At 39.7% G+C, this 20,481-nt stretch overlaps 1 protein-coding gene across 12 annotated transcripts in view; it reads right to left on the reverse strand.

Moving 5' to 3' along the window:
• Positions 1–3,552: 3,552 nt before the first annotated feature.
• trpm3 (transient receptor potential cation channel, subfamily M, member 3) overlaps positions 3,553–20,481 on the reverse strand; it is a 132,290-nt gene continuing 115,361 nt past the window's right edge. For 4 of the 12 annotated variants that reach the window (XM_044111106.1, XM_044111110.1, XM_044111109.1 and 1 more), the window contains 9 exons: positions 19,719–19,886; positions 16,850–16,990; positions 14,145–14,273; positions 13,318–13,569; positions 11,085–11,259; positions 8,717–8,867; positions 8,057–8,250; positions 7,717–7,849; positions 3,553–6,772 (listed from right to left, as the gene is read on the reverse strand). In XM_044111106.1, coding sequence (XP_043967041.1) covers positions 5,161–6,772; positions 7,717–7,849; positions 8,057–8,250; positions 8,717–8,867; positions 11,085–11,259; positions 13,318–13,569; positions 14,145–14,273; positions 16,850–16,990; positions 19,719–19,886 — 2,955 coding nt within the window. In that variant the 3' untranslated portion in view covers positions 3,553–5,160. Of the gene's footprint in view, positions 6,773–7,716; positions 7,850–8,056; positions 8,251–8,716; positions 8,868–10,380; positions 10,510–11,084; positions 11,260–13,317; positions 13,570–14,144; positions 14,274–16,849; positions 16,991–19,682; positions 19,887–20,481 lie in introns of those variants that run through there. The other 8 variants (XM_044111099.1, XM_044111108.1, XM_044111102.1 and 5 more) reach the window with 5 other exon arrangements.

Consider the following 20,481-nt stretch of genomic DNA (forward strand, 5'->3'; position numbering starts at 1 on the left):
AAGTAGCTGTGGTGACTTTGGAACTGGAGTTGGACAGTGGAGCAACATGATGACTTGGCTCTTGAAATGATTGCTGACTATGGAAACTGTCACAGTGAGCCACGGTGACTTTGGATGCAGTGCCTCTACACGCTTCATATAAATGAAATGCAAATATGACTTTTAGCTAGAAACGCAACAAATTCACCAGGATGTAACCAGTGTTCCTTGATAAAATTGAATGTAAAAACTTTAAAAAAAGGGCAATATTTAGTTGTTTAACATGTTAAGTGAGAAAAGAGCCACTTGGGGATCTATTTCTGCAGGTTGCACACCCCTGGTCTACAGGATGAAAATTAAACTATCTTAATATGACTGAAGCTAAGTGCAACAATTACACTTTTAATTAATTGTTAATGTAAAGCTATGACAATAAAAAAAAGGGCCAGGCCAGTTTTATAGCGGCGCTGGTCCCTTTTGGCTCCTGTCTAGAATCTTAATCCATGTGAGACGTTCCTGATGCGTTCCCATCCAGGAGTCGGTAAGTCCTGGTGTGAGGTGGTTCATGAAGCCTGTTTTTGGCTGTACTCTATGTCTTGTGAACTCCTCGTCACTCTTTAACAAACTTGTCAAAGCTACAATCAACTATGTTTCTATTTCTACCACACTTTTTCCTTCAACGTAGCATGTCATTTATACGCTTGAACTCAGTCCTTTGCAAACAGCCAGCTTCTTCAGGACTGACCCTTTTAGGCTTTCACTTGCTTACAGATAACATTAGATAGCTGTCGAGTTTCAAATAGAAGCTTGGTCATGATATAACATTTGTTGTAATTTTTGTATTGTTCATGTTTCGACCTTTCTAAGCAACAAATTTGTGGTACTTCATTAGCTATAAGCTACAATCAACAGATTTAACCACAATAAAAGCACTGGAAATTTATCTATGTGTGTAATGAAACTAGAATAAATGAGTTTTACAATCTGAATTAAATTGCTGACATACTTTTATGCTATATTCTAACACATGCAGATGCACCTGGAGATTGAAGGGACATTTCATTTCATTTATCCTTAAATAAATGTTTGGCGACGTCTGGTTTTGCAGGTGAAAGCTTAACGTTGCTTAATGTCTTTAAAACATCATCAACTGGAAATGTTTAACAGTCTAGAAGATTTTTGATTGAAAGATGGGGTGAGTGATGCAGGCAAGTCAGGTCAGTCAACTAAAGCTAGACAGAAGAGTTCCAGCAGCAGCAGCACCAGTTGAGTGGAGAAGCTCAGTCCTCATGATAACGCCTCGCTGTCGCATGCAAACAGATTCATTTACTCTCTTAATCCACAAAGCCATTGTGCTAAAGACATCGCACGTGATTTTTGGTGTATTTAAATAAATTATAAAACCATACAAGCAATGATGTAATCTCGCAATAACAATTCCTCCACTATGTACAGTAGATGGGAAAGGGAACAACAAAAGTCTATGAATAAATCATTACTATATGAGAGAAAAATAAAACACACAAAAAATGAGACACTTCACAGAGTCTTGAATCACGTGAATCCCAACATACTCCATCCATGCCCAAAAGGCACCCAAAGTTTGGTATACTGGCAACTGTGTATTGCCATATCAACATTAGAAAAATCTCATAAGTCAGTTGATAAAACACACAATAAAAACTACTTGAAATACTTTAAATATAATTGAAATGTACAGTATTTGAGATTAATCTATATTTAATAAATATTTTACATCATCATTTAGTGCATGTAGGTGGTCATCCTTCATCATATTCAAAAGCTTAATTAGAAAATACTTAAAATTTGACAAAAATATCACTGAAAACATATAAATATCATTTTGTAATTCAAACAGGCATTTACTATAATCATCGCTAATGAGCAAGAAAATAGTTATAAATAGAATCATCATCTTAAAATAAATACAACATGATTAAACTGAATTGAAATGGTGAGAGTGTGTTTATAAACATCAAGCTCAAGATAGATTTTAATAATCTCACCTTTATTATTTTTGCAAATCTGTTGGAGACAGGGATCTTTCTCCCCACCTACTTTTCCCACCAGAATAAAAGTTAGAAATGTAAAAACATGAATCTAGCCATCATCGTTTGATGACCTGCTTCCTTCATGTGATCTAAGATGCACACCTTTGTTAAATCTCACCAAAAGTGCATATACTCAATAGCTTATTTTCAAGCTTTTTAAGAAGTAAATTAATAAATTAGTGCTTTAAAAAAAAAAGCAATTACCGTGACCTGTACATAGTTTATATTTAGGCGTGTCACCCATCAACTGCTTCCTTTTCAGTCTCTTTTAGGTGGCTTGCTTTGACTTTCACTGAAAAAAAAATTAAAAAAGAATAAAACAAATGGGAATATTGGAAAAGATGAAGGACGGATCTATTAGGTGAAGCTGAATAGAAAAATAATACCACTGCCAAAATCTGAAGCATGGCTGAAAACAACAGATCTATGACTCACTAAGTGAGGAGATTTTTGGTGTAAGTTACAGGCAAAAGAAGAAAAGTTCAAACCAGGTTCGTTTCAAGCCAAGGCTGGATCATAGGTTTATAGCGCCCTCTTATCCTCATCTTTTGCAATTGCACTTGTTAGAGCTCTGGGGGACAGGGTTGAAAAGGTTTCAGGCAAAAAGTTGTGCGTCTATGTAGACTCACTATGCACACTTTTATGTATAACCAATGATAGATGCACGAGCTTAGAGGTATCAGAAAGCTTTTGTAAATCTGTTACAACCCACTCCATTGTGCCCTACAAATAAGGGATTGTTTCAATTCAGAAATAATGATGATACGTCAGCTTATCTTGAGGATCATTTTGAATTAAATAATAATTTTAAAACTGAATCATATCTTGACTACTTTAAAGGTTGTATGTGTAAACATTGGCTACTGATAAATTACAGCAGGGAAAGTAAGTTTGTCGACATTTTTCTTAGTAAATGTATTTCTAATGGGGCCAATGCTGTGAAATTTACTTTAAATATCTGTGCTAACCCAAATAATCCAATCAAATAGTCCATAAATTTAATTATGTGTAATAAAGTGGACCAGAACAGAGTATCATCACTGAAACAAAATGTAGTGTATTTTACTATGAAACCAGTTGTCTTCTGGTATAGAAACTCATCATGTTCCTCATTAGTGCAAGTAACATCAGTGGGTTTAGCTTTAATATATGGCCATTAAAAATAATTCTCATTATTGACATGTTGCATAACCACCACAATGGATAAAAGTAAAGAACTTTCTTGAGACCTTAAAAATTTTTTTTTTAATTCAAACATAATTAACTTTTTTGAGCTTATCATGTTATAATATTATTACTTCATCAAAGACGTACTTGAAGTGTTGCTTTGATTCTTTTATGCATTAATCCAGTGTTTCCCAACCCTGGTCCTCAAGGCACACTGCCCTGCATGTTTTAGGTATTTCCTTGCTTCAGTGCAGCTGATTTCAATTGATGACTGATTAACAGGCGTTTGTTGAACTGCAATCAGTTGAATCAGGCACATTAAAGCAGGGAAACCTCTAAAACATGTAGGACAGTGTGCCTTGAGGACCAGGGTTGGGAAACACTGCATTAATCCCCCATGGCAACCAATTGGGGGCGCCTAAGCGCTTGGTTACACTCCATGCTGCCCTTTCCAGGCAGTTCATCTTGGAGTTGCAGATCCCAAGACGAGATTCCACCTCATAGAGCATCCACCACCCCCCCATGCCTTCCCCACTCAGCTCCTTCAGACTAGCACTAGCAGCAATTAGCAAGCACCTGGTGGAACTGCACATCTGCTGAGGTTATCATACAATTTACTTTTCAGTGCAAAGCTCCTAAGAACCTTGTTAAAGGCCTAATGAAGAAACCTTGTTGAGATGAGGTGCTGAAGGCAGAGTGTCCAAAAGAACAGGATCTTTTAAAGAGACAGCGGCCCAATTTCAAGGTGGTAAAATGTGAAGTCAAATTTCATTTAAGTCTTGCTTGTATATATTATTTTTTATAACTGAAGGAAACATAGTTACTTGATTGTTCTGTAAATTGGTACTAGTGGCCGAAAAATACACAACAAAGCCCCTTTAAAAATGGTTGGAGAAATTTACCAAAACATTCCTGACAAGAATTTGATGATTATTCAAGGGTTGATTTTTCAGCAAGGTATGGTCACAATAAAATTAAGCAAACTGACGGAAAAAGATGAGTTCATAAAAGAGCAACCCAAAATCCTTTAGGACCTCTAGACAGTAGTTGATGCAGAAACTGATCAAACATCAACAATGTATGAACCTAGTTTCTCCAGAAGGAATGCACCTTGAAGCTTCATTTAGCGACAAAGATTTTCTGCTGAGGCATTATTAATTTCAATAAGTGCTTTCAGTACTCAATTCTTCTGCCTTTCCACTTTACAACACAATGTCATTTACGGATATACTTTGTTCAAAATTCATGGATTACTTGGGTCGCTGAGAGAGATAGAAGTATTGACTTGTTCAGTTCTCATTTTCTCTGCTGTAGATTGTCAGCTTTTAAACCTGGTAGTGTTTGAGTATCACTCTGATGTGAGTTACGATTCCACGATGAGCAAGAAAGGCTTTAAAGTGGAACCCTTGCAGCAATTGTGCTGATGAAAAACTACAAAATGAGTTGACTATCTCTTTCCTTGTCCCTTGTCTTGGTCTCTAGGATTTAACAGTGCCTTCCACACATCACAGGTAGGATTAACAGTAGGCTTTTTCTTTCCAGGGTGGTTGTGATATGTGTTGCAAAACAGTGACCAATGTCTACTTGATGTAAATTAGGTTGGTGGAAGACCTACAAGACAAATATGACACCCATTTTCATGGCACCCAATTGTAAGTTACATTGCTACAAGAGGTGCCAACTAGTCTAAATTCATAGCTCTTTCTTTTAAGTGATGTACACAGACCTTCTGACTCCTCTGCTCTTTTCCATTCTTCGCTCAGGATAAAACTGCCGTTCAATGCTGATCACACCTAAACCTTTCCAAACCTAAAATGTAAGTGAATAAAGTATAGATATGTTCCAAATCAGCATCTATGTGCAATTTCATCCTGCTATTACTTGGCCCTTTTCAGTTTTCACCCAGGCCCTAACAATGTGTGAGGGCCCCAGAGGGCCCTTGTCACGTGTAGTTTTGTCTATCGAAGCTGCGGAAGGCTGATGGAGCTGCCAGCTTCCTTATAGACAGACTGTCAGTTTTGGCTGTGTCAGGTCTCGCTCCGGACTTGCTCCTGAGGAAAGGGTATCTGTGCCCCGCAAGACCCCGTCCCCCAGGACCAGGTCCCCTATCTGCTCCCAAACCCGGTCCCCTCTCCATCCTCTCGCTCACTGACAGGCTCTTCCGATGCGGAGGAGCCAGAGTGAGTGAAGGATGGGAGTCATCTGAGGAGCAACTGTTTGCTCGCTCCAGCCTGGAGAGGGTGGAGCAGAGAGGAGCTCCGCTGGGCCCGCCCAGGCCTGTAATGCGAGGAGTATTGGAGGCTGGAATCAGGTCCTCAGGGTCGGACTCTGTGTGACTTAGCTCTGCCTCTCTTTCCGGGTGAGAGGAGCTAATGTCTGACGGCTTATCAAAGGTGAATGAGGTGGATCCTCCTGGCGAGTGTGAGCATTCTGCAGGAGTGTATGGAGATGATACACAGCGGGTGTCAATGCAGTCAGTGATGCTGGTGTATTCTGCGGCCTTCACCTGGACTCCTGCCCCTAGCCCGCCGTAACAGCCTCTCGGCGTGAACATGAGGCTGTGGGATTTGACCAGGGGAGGCTCATCAAGGAACGCCGTGCCTGCTGTGGAGAGGTAGCGACTGCTCTTGGAGCGCTCGAGCAGCCCTGCTGAGGGAGGTGGAGACGGCTCTGTATCCCAAGGAGGTAGGGTGGTGTCTGGTAAGAGGCTTGCTGAGCACAATGACAAATCAACAGCCGCACTGTCGTCATACATAGCTCCAGTCGTTCCACTGCTGCCTGCGCCGCCCTCCGAGTGCCTGTCGCCCAAGCCGCTAGTAGCCGTGCTGCTGAAGTCACGGCCTCCTGGCAGCACCGTCTCTATGATATCTGACTGCAGTGAGGAGTCTCTCTGGAGGGGTGGGACCACACGGAGAGGATCAAGAAAGACCTCGGCTGGCCCCACCTCCTCAGATGTTGAGACGTAGATATCAATGCAGGATGACGGACGATGCTGCTGGGAAACCGACAGCGTCGCCAGTGGGAGGGGCTTAGACTCCTTGGTGGCGGCAGCTGAAGACACAGATTGCGAGCTATTAGCTCTGTGGAGGCTGAGCGAGCGCTCCTTAAAGAAGCTTTCAGCTCGCTCAGCCCCACTTGCACGTTCGATGGCACGTCCACCCCCAACATAAAAAGAGTGACTCCTTGCCCTAGCAGTGATGCCAGTAGGAGAGGGAGGGGACATGGAGCCCTCCGCTGCTCCCTCCAATGCCTCCTGAAGGCGGTAGGCATTCCCCTCTGTGCTGTTAAAGCTGCTTTGGCGGAGGATGTACGCAGACTCCGGGCACTCAGCTTGGCGGAGTATGTACGCTGAGTCTGTGCAGTCAGACGAGGTCCGGGAGCGCGCTTTGTTGATCTCCACACGCTCAACACCCGTCACGCGCTCCAGAGCCACAGCAATCCGCCCAATTAGGTCCTCCATCTGGGCCAGCCGAATATCCACAGTCTGCAGCGATGCTTTCATAAAGTGTTCCCTCTCATTGACCTCTTCCAAACGCATAGCCATGTTCTCCACCCTGATGAAGAGGAGAAAATGTAACGACTGAGTGACGTGATAGCTATACAGTTAATTGAAATATCAAAACTTTAATAAACAGCAGTTTAATATTTGTACTGGTTTGTGCGATTTTGTACTCCCGTTTCTCTTAATAGGGGGAATTAATTTATTCTTGCTAGTAACATTAAGTAATGTTTGGAGGGCATTTATAAAAAACAAACAAACAAACAAAAAAAAAAAAACAGAACAACCAAATGATAGCAAATTCAATATGCCTGTCATGTGGAAGTTGCAGTTTAATTACAGCTGCTCTGAGAAAGCTACACAGAGCTTTAATATGGCACAGCTGAAAACTGACGTTCAGTTTGTTCAATTTGACAATTGAAACGGACAAGCTAGGAATGAAGAGTATTGATAATGATAATGGAGAGTATTGATAATGAAATAAGCCAAGAGGATGCCTCTGACAGTTATGGAGGAGCGATAAAAATAAAGCCATTCTTAGAATTAAACATGTTGAAAAAAGTTATTGTGGTGAAACAAAAGAAAATTAAAATTTTAAATCAACATGTAAAATCCAATGTTTGGCATTTCCGGTCAGAATTTATGAGAAGATGGATGTGGCTTAAAGACAGTGCAAAAGTGGAAGAAAATCTGTTAGAGGTTGCAATAGTCTTGAGACTGGCACAGCCAAACCTCCAAATGACTTCCAGCTAAACTTGCAGGGAAATTTAAAAGATGCATTCCACTCTTTTCAGATTTTTTTTGAATAGCTTTTGAAATCAGCCATCGTTTTTCTTCAACTTCAAATTAAAGAAGTTAATGTCTGATGATCCGTCAGATAAAATCCAAAGTAATTACATGACATTTTGCTGCTCCAATGTAACACATTGTAAGAAAGTTCAATAGTAGCAAATATTTCTGCGACGCACAGTGGACTGTTTCTGTGTGTTCTTATCTGACCTTTCAGATGTGACTCTGATCCGTTCATCATTCGATGAGTGGAATCTGTCGTCTTTCTCTCTGAAGTACTCTTCTATGCATTGCTCCTCAAAGTCATGAACTTTCTTCAGCTCATCCTCAGTGATGAACAGCTCTGTGAAATAAAAACAGACAACAAAAAAAAAGGAACAATGTAAATTTTATACTAGTACCAAAACACCAACAGCCACTTCCTCTGTCTTGGTAATACTATAAATATAGTCGTATAAATGATGAAAAAACAAGTTTAAAACAAATTGCTGAACACTCTGCTGTTTACACTCAGTTTTAAGGCTTGGTTTAATGTTTATCTTCCACTCACTCAATCCATAGTCCCTCTCGTCGTCATCATGCTTGCGCCAGCGGCAGCATAGATGTTTTAGGACCATTGTTATGTGGCTGAAGATGATGAGGGGTGGAGGAAGGACCGGCCGCTCGTGGAATGTCATGATTAGCTGGTAGCGCTGGAACTTCCACACCTGGTTTGAGATGGACTTTACCTCGAAAAATGTGTTGCTGTGAATAATGAAACACAAATATAAGATTAGCCATGACTGATTTACAGTTGTGACAACAAAGTGAATCCAGTCAGAAAAGATTTCAGACATAGTTCTTGGAAGATATGTAAACTTTCCTCACCTCTACAGTGAGTTTTCCAACACCACCCACAACATTTTTCATGTTTTAATTTGAGGCTTTAGCAAGATTACTCCAGAATCAAAGATAGTTCGGCTGAAAACCCACTTGTTTTTGATTTTAGATTAAGTTAAAGATTTTTGAGCTACTTCTTCCATAATTACATTTAGTTTGTACAGTGCACCAGTACAATGGAGCAACTACCAAAAAGTGTCCCCGGTTTAAAAAAAAAAATCTAAATGACTTCTCCAATTATAATTTTTATTTTATTTTATGCAAACAGCTTATATGGATCTAAATACTTTTACATGGTACAGTAGCAAAAACCAATTAAAGGTTTACATACTTAAACACTGCTATGAGTAGGTTGACAAGCAGTATGTTGGCCACCAGCAGGTAGCAAGCCATGATCGCAGGTACAATCCAAGCACCAGTCTTACATGGCGGCAGGGTCACCACCACCCCGTCCTGTGTGGTTATATTCTGGCCGCAGGGAGCTGCACAGTGCCACAAAATGAACACACACTTTGATACAAGGCAATTAAAAAAATAAAATATATATATATATATAGACTTTCATTAATCCATCTTTTCATGGATATCTTGGATGCATGTTTGATAAAAAAATAAATAAATACATGCAGACCCATGAATTAAACCAGAAATAAAAATGAGATCAAAAGGTATTAAAGAAAATAATGCCCTAGCGTATATTAGACTATAATTAGTGGAAACAGCAAAATTAAAGACAAGCAGGTCTAAAGTATCAAACAAAGTACATAAAGGCATTCTGCAAACAAACAAGAAGCATACTTTATTTTCATGCTTCTTTTATTGAGAAAGGAATTGGAACGAGCAAATATAATGGCAAGGGCTCATGTACGGAAATGGAAATAAAAAAAATCCACAGAACAACACATTTACCATGTGTTGTTCCTGTTTTTGTTTTCAATATATTTAAACGTACGTTTAAAATATATTGCCGCATGTGAGAGCCATAACGTCATTCCACAATGGTTGATTGCTCTGAGATCTATCTGACATGTATTTAGGAGACAATGTATGTTTTTCCATCCATGATGGTTCAGTTGCTGTGGCTGATCTAAGGAACATTCAGCATTTGTCCTTGGTTTGTTTGCCTTGGAGATTCAGTGTGGTCATGCTCGTCATTTCTCGGTGCTCAATTTCTTCACACAATGTAGCCCAAAGACAGAGAACTGAAGTAATTTCTTTCTTTTTTTCTATTTTATTTTAGCATCAACAAATTTTGGACACAAAAACTCTGACAACTGAACCACGTGAAAAAACAGATTACAGATGATGAAGGGTGAATAATAACTATGTCCTGATATGGATGTGCGCTTCATTCAAATGCAATGTAATGTTTTTAGTAAGGTTTTGAGATCAATCACACAAAATGTTGGGTTTAGTCGGTGAAATATTTCAGCAGTGGCGCTACTGCTCCATTGAGAAGCTGAGCTGTTGTTGAAGTAATATGATTAGTGTGAAATGTGGCATAATCATGGTCAGTTCTCCAAATTAAAGAAATTTAGAAAGAACTAACATAATCCAGGAAAGAGGCATCAAGGAAATATCAAGTATTTGATGGTTTCTCTTGATGCAGCTGACCAAAAGCAAAGACCTAAGACAGGTAAAAATATCTGAAACGTTCTGCTGCCCTCTGAGCGACCATTGCCAAAATTATTGGGAGTAAAGTTGCTTACAGGGTATATCCTTAGGTCAAGCTACTAGCTCTTCTCTTTAAATATTTGAATCGGAATCAGTTTTTTCTTGGACTGGTTGGTCAAAGTAGTAGTTTAGTAGCTGACCTGAGATACCGTCACAGTGGCAACTTTAGCCTTACAGCAAGAAAACACATGCATACTTTTTTTTTTCTCAAGTGGCCTCTAGTGGTGGGACTTTGCATGACATGGTGGTAACGCGAAGATGACGAAGGAAAGGTGGGATAGGTCAATGTGGTTAAACTGAGGTCTATATGTATAGATTTACTGGAATTTTGAGTGGTCTGACCAATGTGGGATGGACCACTACTACGCCAGGTTCCGTACGTTCGTAAGTAATTTTCGACCAGCCAGAGTTTTTCATTCAGCCTTTGCTGTACCTTCTTACTATGCATATCTGAAACAAAGAATGGAAACATTATTTCAGATCTCTTCTCTTTGGGCCACTCCTCAAATTCCATACACACCTTCATATACAGTACCACACAAATAGACAACAGAACAGCACACAGACACTCTTCGGAAAACCTTCTGAAATACGCTTCCAAAATGCCTCTTAAGTCAGAATGTTAGAGTAGAAAATAATTCAGAGACAAAAAAAAAAGTCCTGATAAACTGTGAAATCTTGTTGTACGGTGAACAACTTGTTAAGAGTTACTCCTACAATAATGATGGAATTTGTCCTATTTACAGCACCTTGCGAATATAAGTACTTCCCTTGAACTTTTTCACATTTTATAACCTTATAGCCGCAAACTTTGTCTTGATAAAATGTGAAAAAGTTCAAGAAGATGGAAAATGTTTGTAATACACTAATTTGTCTCATATGTATATACATTTAAAAGCACAATTCTTGAGCTACAGAATGTGTCAGATTTAGTCAAGAGTTATCTTCTTTGCTCAGGAAGTCAGCAATTATCTTTCTCCAAATTCAAAATGAATTTTCTCCGCAAGCCGACACCCAAAACTTACGGTCAATCTGGTCGGCAAACACCTCCCCATAGATCATCCAGTAAGGCATGAAGAAGATGTTTCTGGCCAACATCCAGGACGGGTCTTCGTTAGGATTGAGGATGGCCTGACGTGCCACCCCAAAACTCATGAGCACTACCAACATGATGATGACAAAATACATCATGTCGATCATCTGACAGAGAGGGGGAGAGAGGAAGGGGAATGGTCAAGAAATGGTTGGATTTTCTACTTTTCCATGTTTAAATCATGTCAATTAGTATTAACAAATCTAATGCATTGTGAGCAATTTTCCTATTGGTAAAACAACATAAAGCATAAAAATGACTTAAAACAATTATATCTTCATTGAATTTTTATCTTAAGAGGCACATCTTTTCATTTGTGTGCATTTATTTAAAATCCCACATCGAGAACTAATGTTTTTAGCAAAATTACGAGTGCAACACTTTCTTGGTACCCTGTCATCATTTTTGTCATTTTGCACAACTATTTTTGGTAGCATGAGACTTATTCCTGCAAACATATTTCCTCTAAAGGGACAATGAGCTGAGGGAGATGTAGTTAACTATTTCCAAGAGTCCAGTGCCTGAAGAAGACAAACAGGCCCACATACTCATCCCCTTTTAAGTCCCTGACTTACCTTGACTGTTTGTTGACAGAAAGCCTAATCTTAGTGCAAAGCACTCATGATTATAGTCCCACCATTTAGAAAATTCCCCATGTTTATGTTGTTACTGTTTGTAGGTGAGAGCTATGGAGCCTCAAAGATAATGAGATGCCACTCTTTGTTGCATTTCTCTATGAGTGAGAAATGGAAATATTTCTACCTCGTTCCACATTCTACTCATAATTTGAACAAGATCACGTTGGATTTCTTTTGGATCTCCATGCAACCTTGTCGGCAACATTTCCAGCAGTTTTAAGTAAATTGAACTCTCTGATGTGGACACTCCGGAGATCCTTGTAATATTACTTTTATTCCCCAGGAAAACAGCAAGCCATTAATTTAATAATACTATTATTATTAAAATAGCAAGCCATTATTACCATGTTTACACAGTGTTTAGATATTCTGGTGAGTCAGGCAAACAAGTGCATTGGTTGGTGTGCCACAAAGTGTGAAAAAAACATTTTTTTCACCCTCTAATTACGTAAATATGTCCAGATTAAAGTATAGGTTTTATAAAAATATGTTTTTCACACATTTAAAGCAGAATATGAGCTTCAATAAAAGTTTGATTTAAGATGTTTTATGTTTGTACATGATCAGACTTGATGACAATTACTTAACAATTTCACACTTGAGCTGCTTAAAACAAAATATCTTTTTCTCTTTGTATGAAATGAACATAAAACATTTTTTAAAACAAAAATAAAATATTGTGTTTTTTTTTACAGAAAGGTTGTTTTTTTTTTTTTACTTTTTGCTCTAAGTATAATTTGATCTCCTCCTGACATGAAACCAGCTTATGAAGCTGAAGGAACCCATTACCCAACGCCTTGACAGGATCATTTAATGCAAATCCAAATCTTCCCTTCTACCTAACAGTTAATTATCATATCAAAGACTTTAAGTTCACCAGTACACGGCTGGCGTCAGAAGCAGTCAAGCGTCAGATAGTTACTGATTTAGATCTGTGTGCGTAAATCTGAGGCTCTGATCTTGAACTTGTTGAGATCAAACAAACAAGTTAAGAGTCTCGGGGGTTCTCTTTGAACTGGTTTAGAGATAGTATACTTGCAATCATAACTAAACAGATGCCAAAGGAGAATTTATTATGAGGAGAAAATAATGATAAAGACAGGAGGCACAGTGGCGCAGTTGGTAGAGCTGTTGCCTTTCAGAAAGAAGGTCCTGGGTTCGATTCCCGGCACGGGGTCTTTCTGCATGGAGTTTGCATGTTCTCCCTGTGCATGGGTGGGTTCTCTCTGGGTTCTCCAGCTCCTCCCACAGTCCAAAAACATGACTGTCAGGTTAATTGGTCTCCCTAAATTCTCCCTAGGTGTGAGTGTGAGTGTGTGTGTGAATGGTTGTGTGTCCTGTCTGTCTCTGTGTTGCCCTGCGACAGACTGGCGACCTGTCCAGGGTGAACCCCGCCTCTCGCCCGGAACGTTAGCTGGTGATAGACATCAGCACCCCTCCCGACCCCTCTAAGGGACAAGGGTGTACAGAAAATAGATGGATGGACAGGAAGCAAAGGAAGTAAACTCCACCCCCGTCTCCTCTCACCATCTTGCCAATCATCATCACGTAGGGCCCCAGATACTTGTTGACTCCGAAGATGTCGAGCAGCCGGATGTACCAGTAGATGATGTTGACACAGTAGATGACCCGCCCGTAGTTCATGAGCGGTGGCTCCTGGAGGCGCAGGACCATACCGACGGAGAAGATGAGGATGGCCATGAGGTCAGTGACGTTCCAGTACTCTTGTAGCCACACCTTTACCTTCTGTAGCAACTTTCCCGGCTCTGACATCAGAATCTAGAAAACAGCACGGATATACGGACACTTAGTACTGCTAATAAGTCGGATTCATAAACACTGAAGCTGAGAAGCAGAATGGTGAAAATAAATGACCTGAAAAAGTGACAGAAATAGGAGAGTAGAAATGCATTCCATCATGATCACCATAAGAGGGCAGTATGGGCTCACCAATCAGAGAATTTGACATCTGAGGAAGCACATACAGTGTAGCTGAAAATGATGTGACACAATGATTTATACATTTCATACACTTACTTTAAAAAAAGCGCAGAGTGGGGCAGAACTTATTATATGGCCACAATGGGGGTTTTTTTGTGTCATTTTTGGTTCTTGCTTTCATCTTCATCACCATCCTGCTCCCCTCTTGCTTTTCTAAGATGTGCTTTTTTTAATCTCCCTTTTACTGATTTTCTTATATGTTATGAACTATTTCATGAAATAGACATAACCCTTGAATCTCCTCTCTGCCACTGTTGAAGCTAATTAAAAGTGTCGGTGCTTTGTGAGTTGCATGTTGCTTATCCTGTACTCAGTATATCTCAATGTATTGTATCACAATCATGATCTATTACCTCTCTCATCTTTTCAATGCCATTGGTGAAAATGTAAGCAATGACAATCCACTCTTGAGGAGAAGGCCACAGGTCCATCTTGACCAGGACAATGTAGTTAAACAACATCAGGTACCCCACGTATGCCATCTGCATAAAAATACACAAAGAAGAAAAAATAATGAGTGGCGTCATATTTTGGTAACGTGCCTGCTTTTGGGCTTTTCATAAATATAAAAGCCCAAAACACAACCGCATTACATTTATTGAAAAAGATAAGAAGACTGTAACTTTTAAAGGGATAGTTCAGGGTTAAAAGCAACTAATATGCTACTTAAAATTAATAACTCCCTGACAAAGTGATCACAGAGGCTGATCTGATGGCTATTCTGAGGGAGCCACAACTAGAGATGCAATGAGAATCACCTGGTTACCAGGACTGTCCAATTTTAAGACTAAATGGCTCCTTTTGATGATTGGCAGGTTGGAAGATAAAAATCAGATATATATTTTTTTTCCAGTCGGGGAACAAACATACCATACATTAGTCATAACTGTTCAAGCTGACAACAAGACTCCTCCGAGTGGAAGCTGTCACTTCCACTGTGCCAAAAAGACTAAGTAGGCAATTTCCAGGTCCAGTGAGGTGTTAGAGGAACCCTAAAACAAGTAAAAGTCTTCTAGAAAGAAAACTATATTTCTGCAGTGATGTGTTGCCTGTTAATACAAATGGCTTCAGTTTGGAAATAAATGTCACAGCAAAATGAATTTATTACAGAAAATGGCTGTTCTGTTTTTATACTAAATTCTGTCTGTCATAGGCCAGGCAGCATTAGGAAATGCAAATGTAAATGTCTGATGTAGTGCTATGTATATTAATAGTGCTAATTGCTAATATTAATTAGCAATTAGCAAGACAGCTTGAAATGTGAATCATAATGCATTAGCTTTAAAATAATAGCAAAACTCCTGTTTTTCTTTAGAGTCCTAATATAATTAGCAATCTCAACAAAATGGCATTTTCATAATTTTGTATAGCTACAATACATGATTAAGCAATTCAAGCCATAACAGTAAGTCAATTCATTTTCCTCTAAATGTAAAGTTGGGCTAATACAAAAGTGCTGTTACTATAGCAATGTGAATTAACTAAATTCAGGTTTGTTGTTGGCAATAAAGATTTCTTAAATTGGTTTATAAGACAAAAAGTTAAATAGACTGAAAAACTATCATTGACCTTTAGCTGTCAAGGTGATACGCCTCAGAAATAATGACATGAAATATATCTGTATAATATTTGTGCACATTTTTATTTGAGTATTGAAGGCAGGATTTATTTTTAACCAGCGTCTTACATTTTTATTCTGATGAACAGCAAAACCTTTAACATATTTAGAAAGCAAATTAAAGTAGCAATAATGGAAATAGGAACAGCTCATTCATTAGCTGCAAGTCAAGCATACCAATGATGCAAGTCAGTGAAGAGATTGTAATATGGGTGTCAGAGACTTTTCTCATTAAATCCCACATGCATGCAAAACATTGAGCCTGATTTATAAAATCATGCCAGCGCTCCACAGCTGGTGACAAGTAAGAATATAAATTGCATAATAAGTTGAGGATCAAATTCTGAGAGAAAAACCAGCCATCTGCTCCATTGGCACAATACATCAGACATACTGTGCAATATTCCTCTTTAAAGTTGCAGTAGATAACCTTTATAAAAACATTTACATATTTGTTAGAACTGTCACCATGTCCTGCCAGTGTAATATGAGACAGAAGATCTCATATTATACAAAAATCAAACTCCTCTGCCTCCTCCCTGTGGTCCTACTGCCATCTAAAGAAACACACAGCTCCCAGTTAGAAGCACTGAATCAGAGTCAGGAGGAGTGTTGTGGCACTGGCAATCATGCTCGTGTATGCACTGCTCATGGCCTCCCCCACACAATATCCACAATTTAAAGATTTCCAGTTTGCTGCAACTGTGCTGATGGTGGAGAAATAATTTACAGTGACAGGAAAATGTTTATCTGCTCTTATCAGTGGCCACGCTAAGTAGACTAAGAATTCAGTTACATACTGCAGATTTAACATCAATCATAGAAAAGGGAGGTTGGTGAAGGGCAATAGTGAAGGAAAAAAATAACAAGAAAAAAGCAGAGTTGAAATATTTTATCAGCACGAATAAAAAGTAAAAACCTCTGCTGGTGCTAATGAGATGTTTCCATTGAATGAGCAAATTGAAGGCATTCAAGTGTAGGACACCAAGGATCAGCTTGTATGAACTATTATTCACTTCCTCACAGGCAGAAATGACACCAAACAGAAGTTGCACACCAAATTCGAAGGCAACAAAAGGAGCAAAATCTTGATGCATGCTGCTCATGTTGTTGCCATTATTATCAAAAGATAAATTAAATGTTTACTTTATGCACGAGTTACCGGAAGCATTACGTCAGAACATTGCATTAGGTTTAAATAAGTAGTTTCACAATAAGTCATTTCATTTTCCTCCTTCTTTCTCTTTTTCTTTTCTCCGCCCGCTGCTTTCAGGACTCTCCCACTTCTTACTTAACTTTAGCACCTCAGTAACGACACTGTGGAACAGGAGCTTAATGACAACAGAGGCCGTGCGTGCAAGTAGACATTAAAGGCTGCACAGTCAGCAGAAACAATTTCCACAGGAGAATGTGGGAGGTGCTGCTGAAGCCGACACTGACCGTATGAAACCAGAACTTGACAATTGGAGCGTTGTAGAACTCGTATATCTTGCGTCCCATGGGGATAAGGCGGTGGCGGCTCTGAACCTCCTCAACATCTTTCTTTCTGGATGTCTCTGTGGTTACCTTACCCAGCATCGCCTGGGCGAGCGTGAAGCCCACACGGAGCAAGTGAGGGACGAGGGAGGGAAAGGTGTGAGGATTTCAGGAAAGAAGAATGTGGGACGGAAGGGAGTGTGGTGGATGGAAACGCAGAGGAGATGCAGAATGAGGATAGAGAGGAGGACGAGTATTGGAAGGGGAGGAGGTGGAAAAAGGAAGGGTTGGGTAAAAGAAATAAAAAGAAAAAGTGGAGAAGAGGGTTATATCATGAGCAACTTTTTTTTTCTTTTTATTTTTTATTAAATAATGTAATCAAAGAAGCAAGCGCAGGCAATGCCGTCATTCCAAAATGTGAAATGTCTGTGTGAGGTGGAGTTCGAGTGAAGGCTGATATTGTAACACGGTATGACGAGGACACAGACACTCATGGATTGTGTCTCAGACAACAATTAGGAGGCAGGAGACAGACAACGAGATAGAGACAGGAAGAGGACAGAGTGAGAGGAGGAAAAAGATAAGACATAGATATCTCATATCAATCTGTGACACAGTTTTTAAATCCATGAGAGAGGGTTCGGAGCCCATTGTTTTTTAATGGGTCATGGTCTCAATGTAAAAGCAACACCATTTCTCTGAGGGAGCTTATCCACAGAATTGTATTGTATTAAAAGGAACTAAAATATACAGTGTCAGTCAGACGTTTACATGCACGTCTTAAGGACATGAATGTCATAATAACGTAACCTCCTAAAGATTTATTAGTATGTTTTTGTATGGTAATTCAACAAGTTTGTAGTCAATGCAGGTTTTTAATTAAACCACAAAGGGTGAAAATATATACATACTGGCTAAAATGTAAACAAACACACCCGGTCATAATTGCTTAAGTGTCCATTCAGAAGTTGCAGAGAAACAATCGTCATTTAGACACTAACAGGAAACCGCTCCCGAGGTTTCCTGAACATCTGAGATTATTTCTTGTCCTCAGATGAGGTCAGATGGTTAAAACCTGGACAAAAATGTTTGAATTGATAAAGCAGTCTATATTTACTTACATTTATGTAAAGCTGTGTGTTGCATATTACAATATAAAAGGTGTTGGCTAAATAATCTTTATGCCCTGGAGAAAGAATGATTAAAATTTGACTCAAAAATTAATATGACGTCCATGATAATGATGAGTGTATGTAAACTTTTGACTAACACTGTATGTTTGAGAGCTGACCCAAGCTTTAACATGGTATGCTAGTGCTAAACATCTTTTTTTTTTAAATCAGCCTGAAATCAAAGAAAATGTGCCTACATGTAAGTACACAGGGATGTGTTTATCTTCCAAATGTGTGAAACGTTGTTTTATCCCAGGCACACACTCGCTGGAATTTTGGCAGGAACAGATATAGGTGCCCGTGTGAGAGTCACACCATGCCTTTACTGCAATCAACATGCGCTTTACTCATTCAAGATGTCACACAAGCATTGAAACTCATTACAGAGTAGCTGATCTAAAACATCTGAGGATACAGCAATATAATCTCCCTCGGTGGTGAAGCAGTTGGTGTATGAATCTGTCTGCGATTCATAAGAATCTGAAGGTGTGTTTGAGCAGTCAGAAGCCAGGGCAACAACAAATGGATCATAACAATGCATTCTCTGGCATTGGAAGCATGTTTTTTTTGTTTTTTTTCCTTGTTTTACACCAGAGTGTCTCAGGGCCTTCAAGTAAGTGTTACAAGCCCAGTTTTGTAAGCATTTGCGCTGGCTTGCTGGCTGGCTTAGCTGAATGCAGATGGAAAGTATGTACAGTGGCGCCGAAACGTACGATTTCAGCTGAGTCACTTCTTGAGATAATGACTTGATCCAGTTTGGGGATTGAAACGACTTTTCTAATCCCAAGTCTTCGCTTGGAAGAAAACAAACTGGATCAGGGAATCATCACCAGACGAACTGAAACAGAACGGATCCTATTCCTGCTGTACATCCATGTCTACGCAGATGGACCAACTCTTCCACTGTGAGCTGGGAGAATGCACTCAGACTCTGCATGATTAAAGCCCTGCAGCATCCAGCAGATACAGTTATATAATGCAAAAGCCTGGGCCTCCCATGCTCAGCAGCTGACATGCTGAGAGGTGTGCTGCGGCAAACCATCACTGATGGGAGAGAGTGGGGGGCAGCAATCGGCTGGCATTCAGTACTGTACCTCAATCAGACCTACGTTTGGAGGGAAAAGAGAGTGTAAAGAGAGAATAAAGAGAGAAAGAGCAAGACAGACAAGGAGGATTTACAGTAAGAAAAAAAATAGAAAAGCAAAGAAGGAGTATGGAAAAGAACAAGAAAGAAAGAGAGACAAAGAGGGAGAGAGAGAGAGAGAGAGGAACATACACGAGGGAACCCAGAGTCGGCGACAGACTGAGACGCTACAACTCCACACCAAGTCTTTGCTAAGACAACGAGAAACAGGAAAGGCCAGTTTTTATTGGAACTGTCCAGCTGGCCAGAATAGAGAAACGAGTAAGTGTGTGGGAAGCACTGTGTGCACATGTTTGTTCATTTCTCATTGTGGACAATCGGAAAAAGATTTAAAATGTATCCACAAGAGATATTTATAAAGGCACACAGAATATGGACTACGATTGGTTCTGGACCCAAATAAAGTGTGTGTGTGTGTGTGTTGTCTTGTTTGATTATGTGTATAATTTCTGCGATGCGGGGCTGAGGTGGGTTCTCTCACCACAGAGTTGTACTGCGTCTCACAGTAAGATCTTACTGTGAACTCCATGTCCTCCTCCTCTTTTTCTTTGACTGGTTTCTCCGGCTCCTCCTCTTCCTTCTCCTGGAGGTACGTGTCCTGATCCTGCGGCATGTAGGACATCTCATCCTTGTTTTTGAACTCTAGACTCAGGATGGACGGTGGAAGAAGCAGGCCTAAGATCACCTGATTGACAAAACGCAAGAAAATGAGATGATATTGTGATGGATTTGACAACAGCAACATACTGAATATACAAGGTATACCAGTATTTTGTCAAGCGCCATATAACCTAATTTTATTGTAGTTTATTAGAATTCAATGTGACGATGGTAAAACCTTTATTTCAGAGAGCCAGCATGATTACTGTTCTGCTACGGGTCAATGAGAGCAACACCTGCATCAGATAGAAGTGACACAAATATGCTGCTCTCACTTCTGAAATGCAGAATCAGAGCAGCACAGTCTGGGCAAGAAGGGCTAACAGTGGATCTGTGGGAAGGAGAGGAAGATGGATAACTCCATAATCAAGTGTGCTCTTATTTGTTAGCAGCTGCATACATCTGCAAACATTTATGACAATTTCCCATAGTTTATCACAATGGGACGTTCAATGACTGCGGTGTCAGCACAATATATCAATAATGTAGCATTAGTTAAAAGAATTTGGGTTGGTACCAGTGAAATATTTATCAGGGATTCTTTTTCTTGCTGTCCCATCACAGGGTCAAAGGTGAAGACCAATTCTGTCCAACTTATTCAAGCGTAAAGAAAGATGTGT

Source organism: Gambusia affinis, linkage group LG03, assembly GCF_019740435.1.
Source record: "Gambusia affinis linkage group LG03, SWU_Gaff_1.0, whole genome shotgun sequence".
NCBI lineage: Eukaryota > Metazoa > Chordata > Actinopteri > Cyprinodontiformes > Poeciliidae > Gambusia > Gambusia affinis.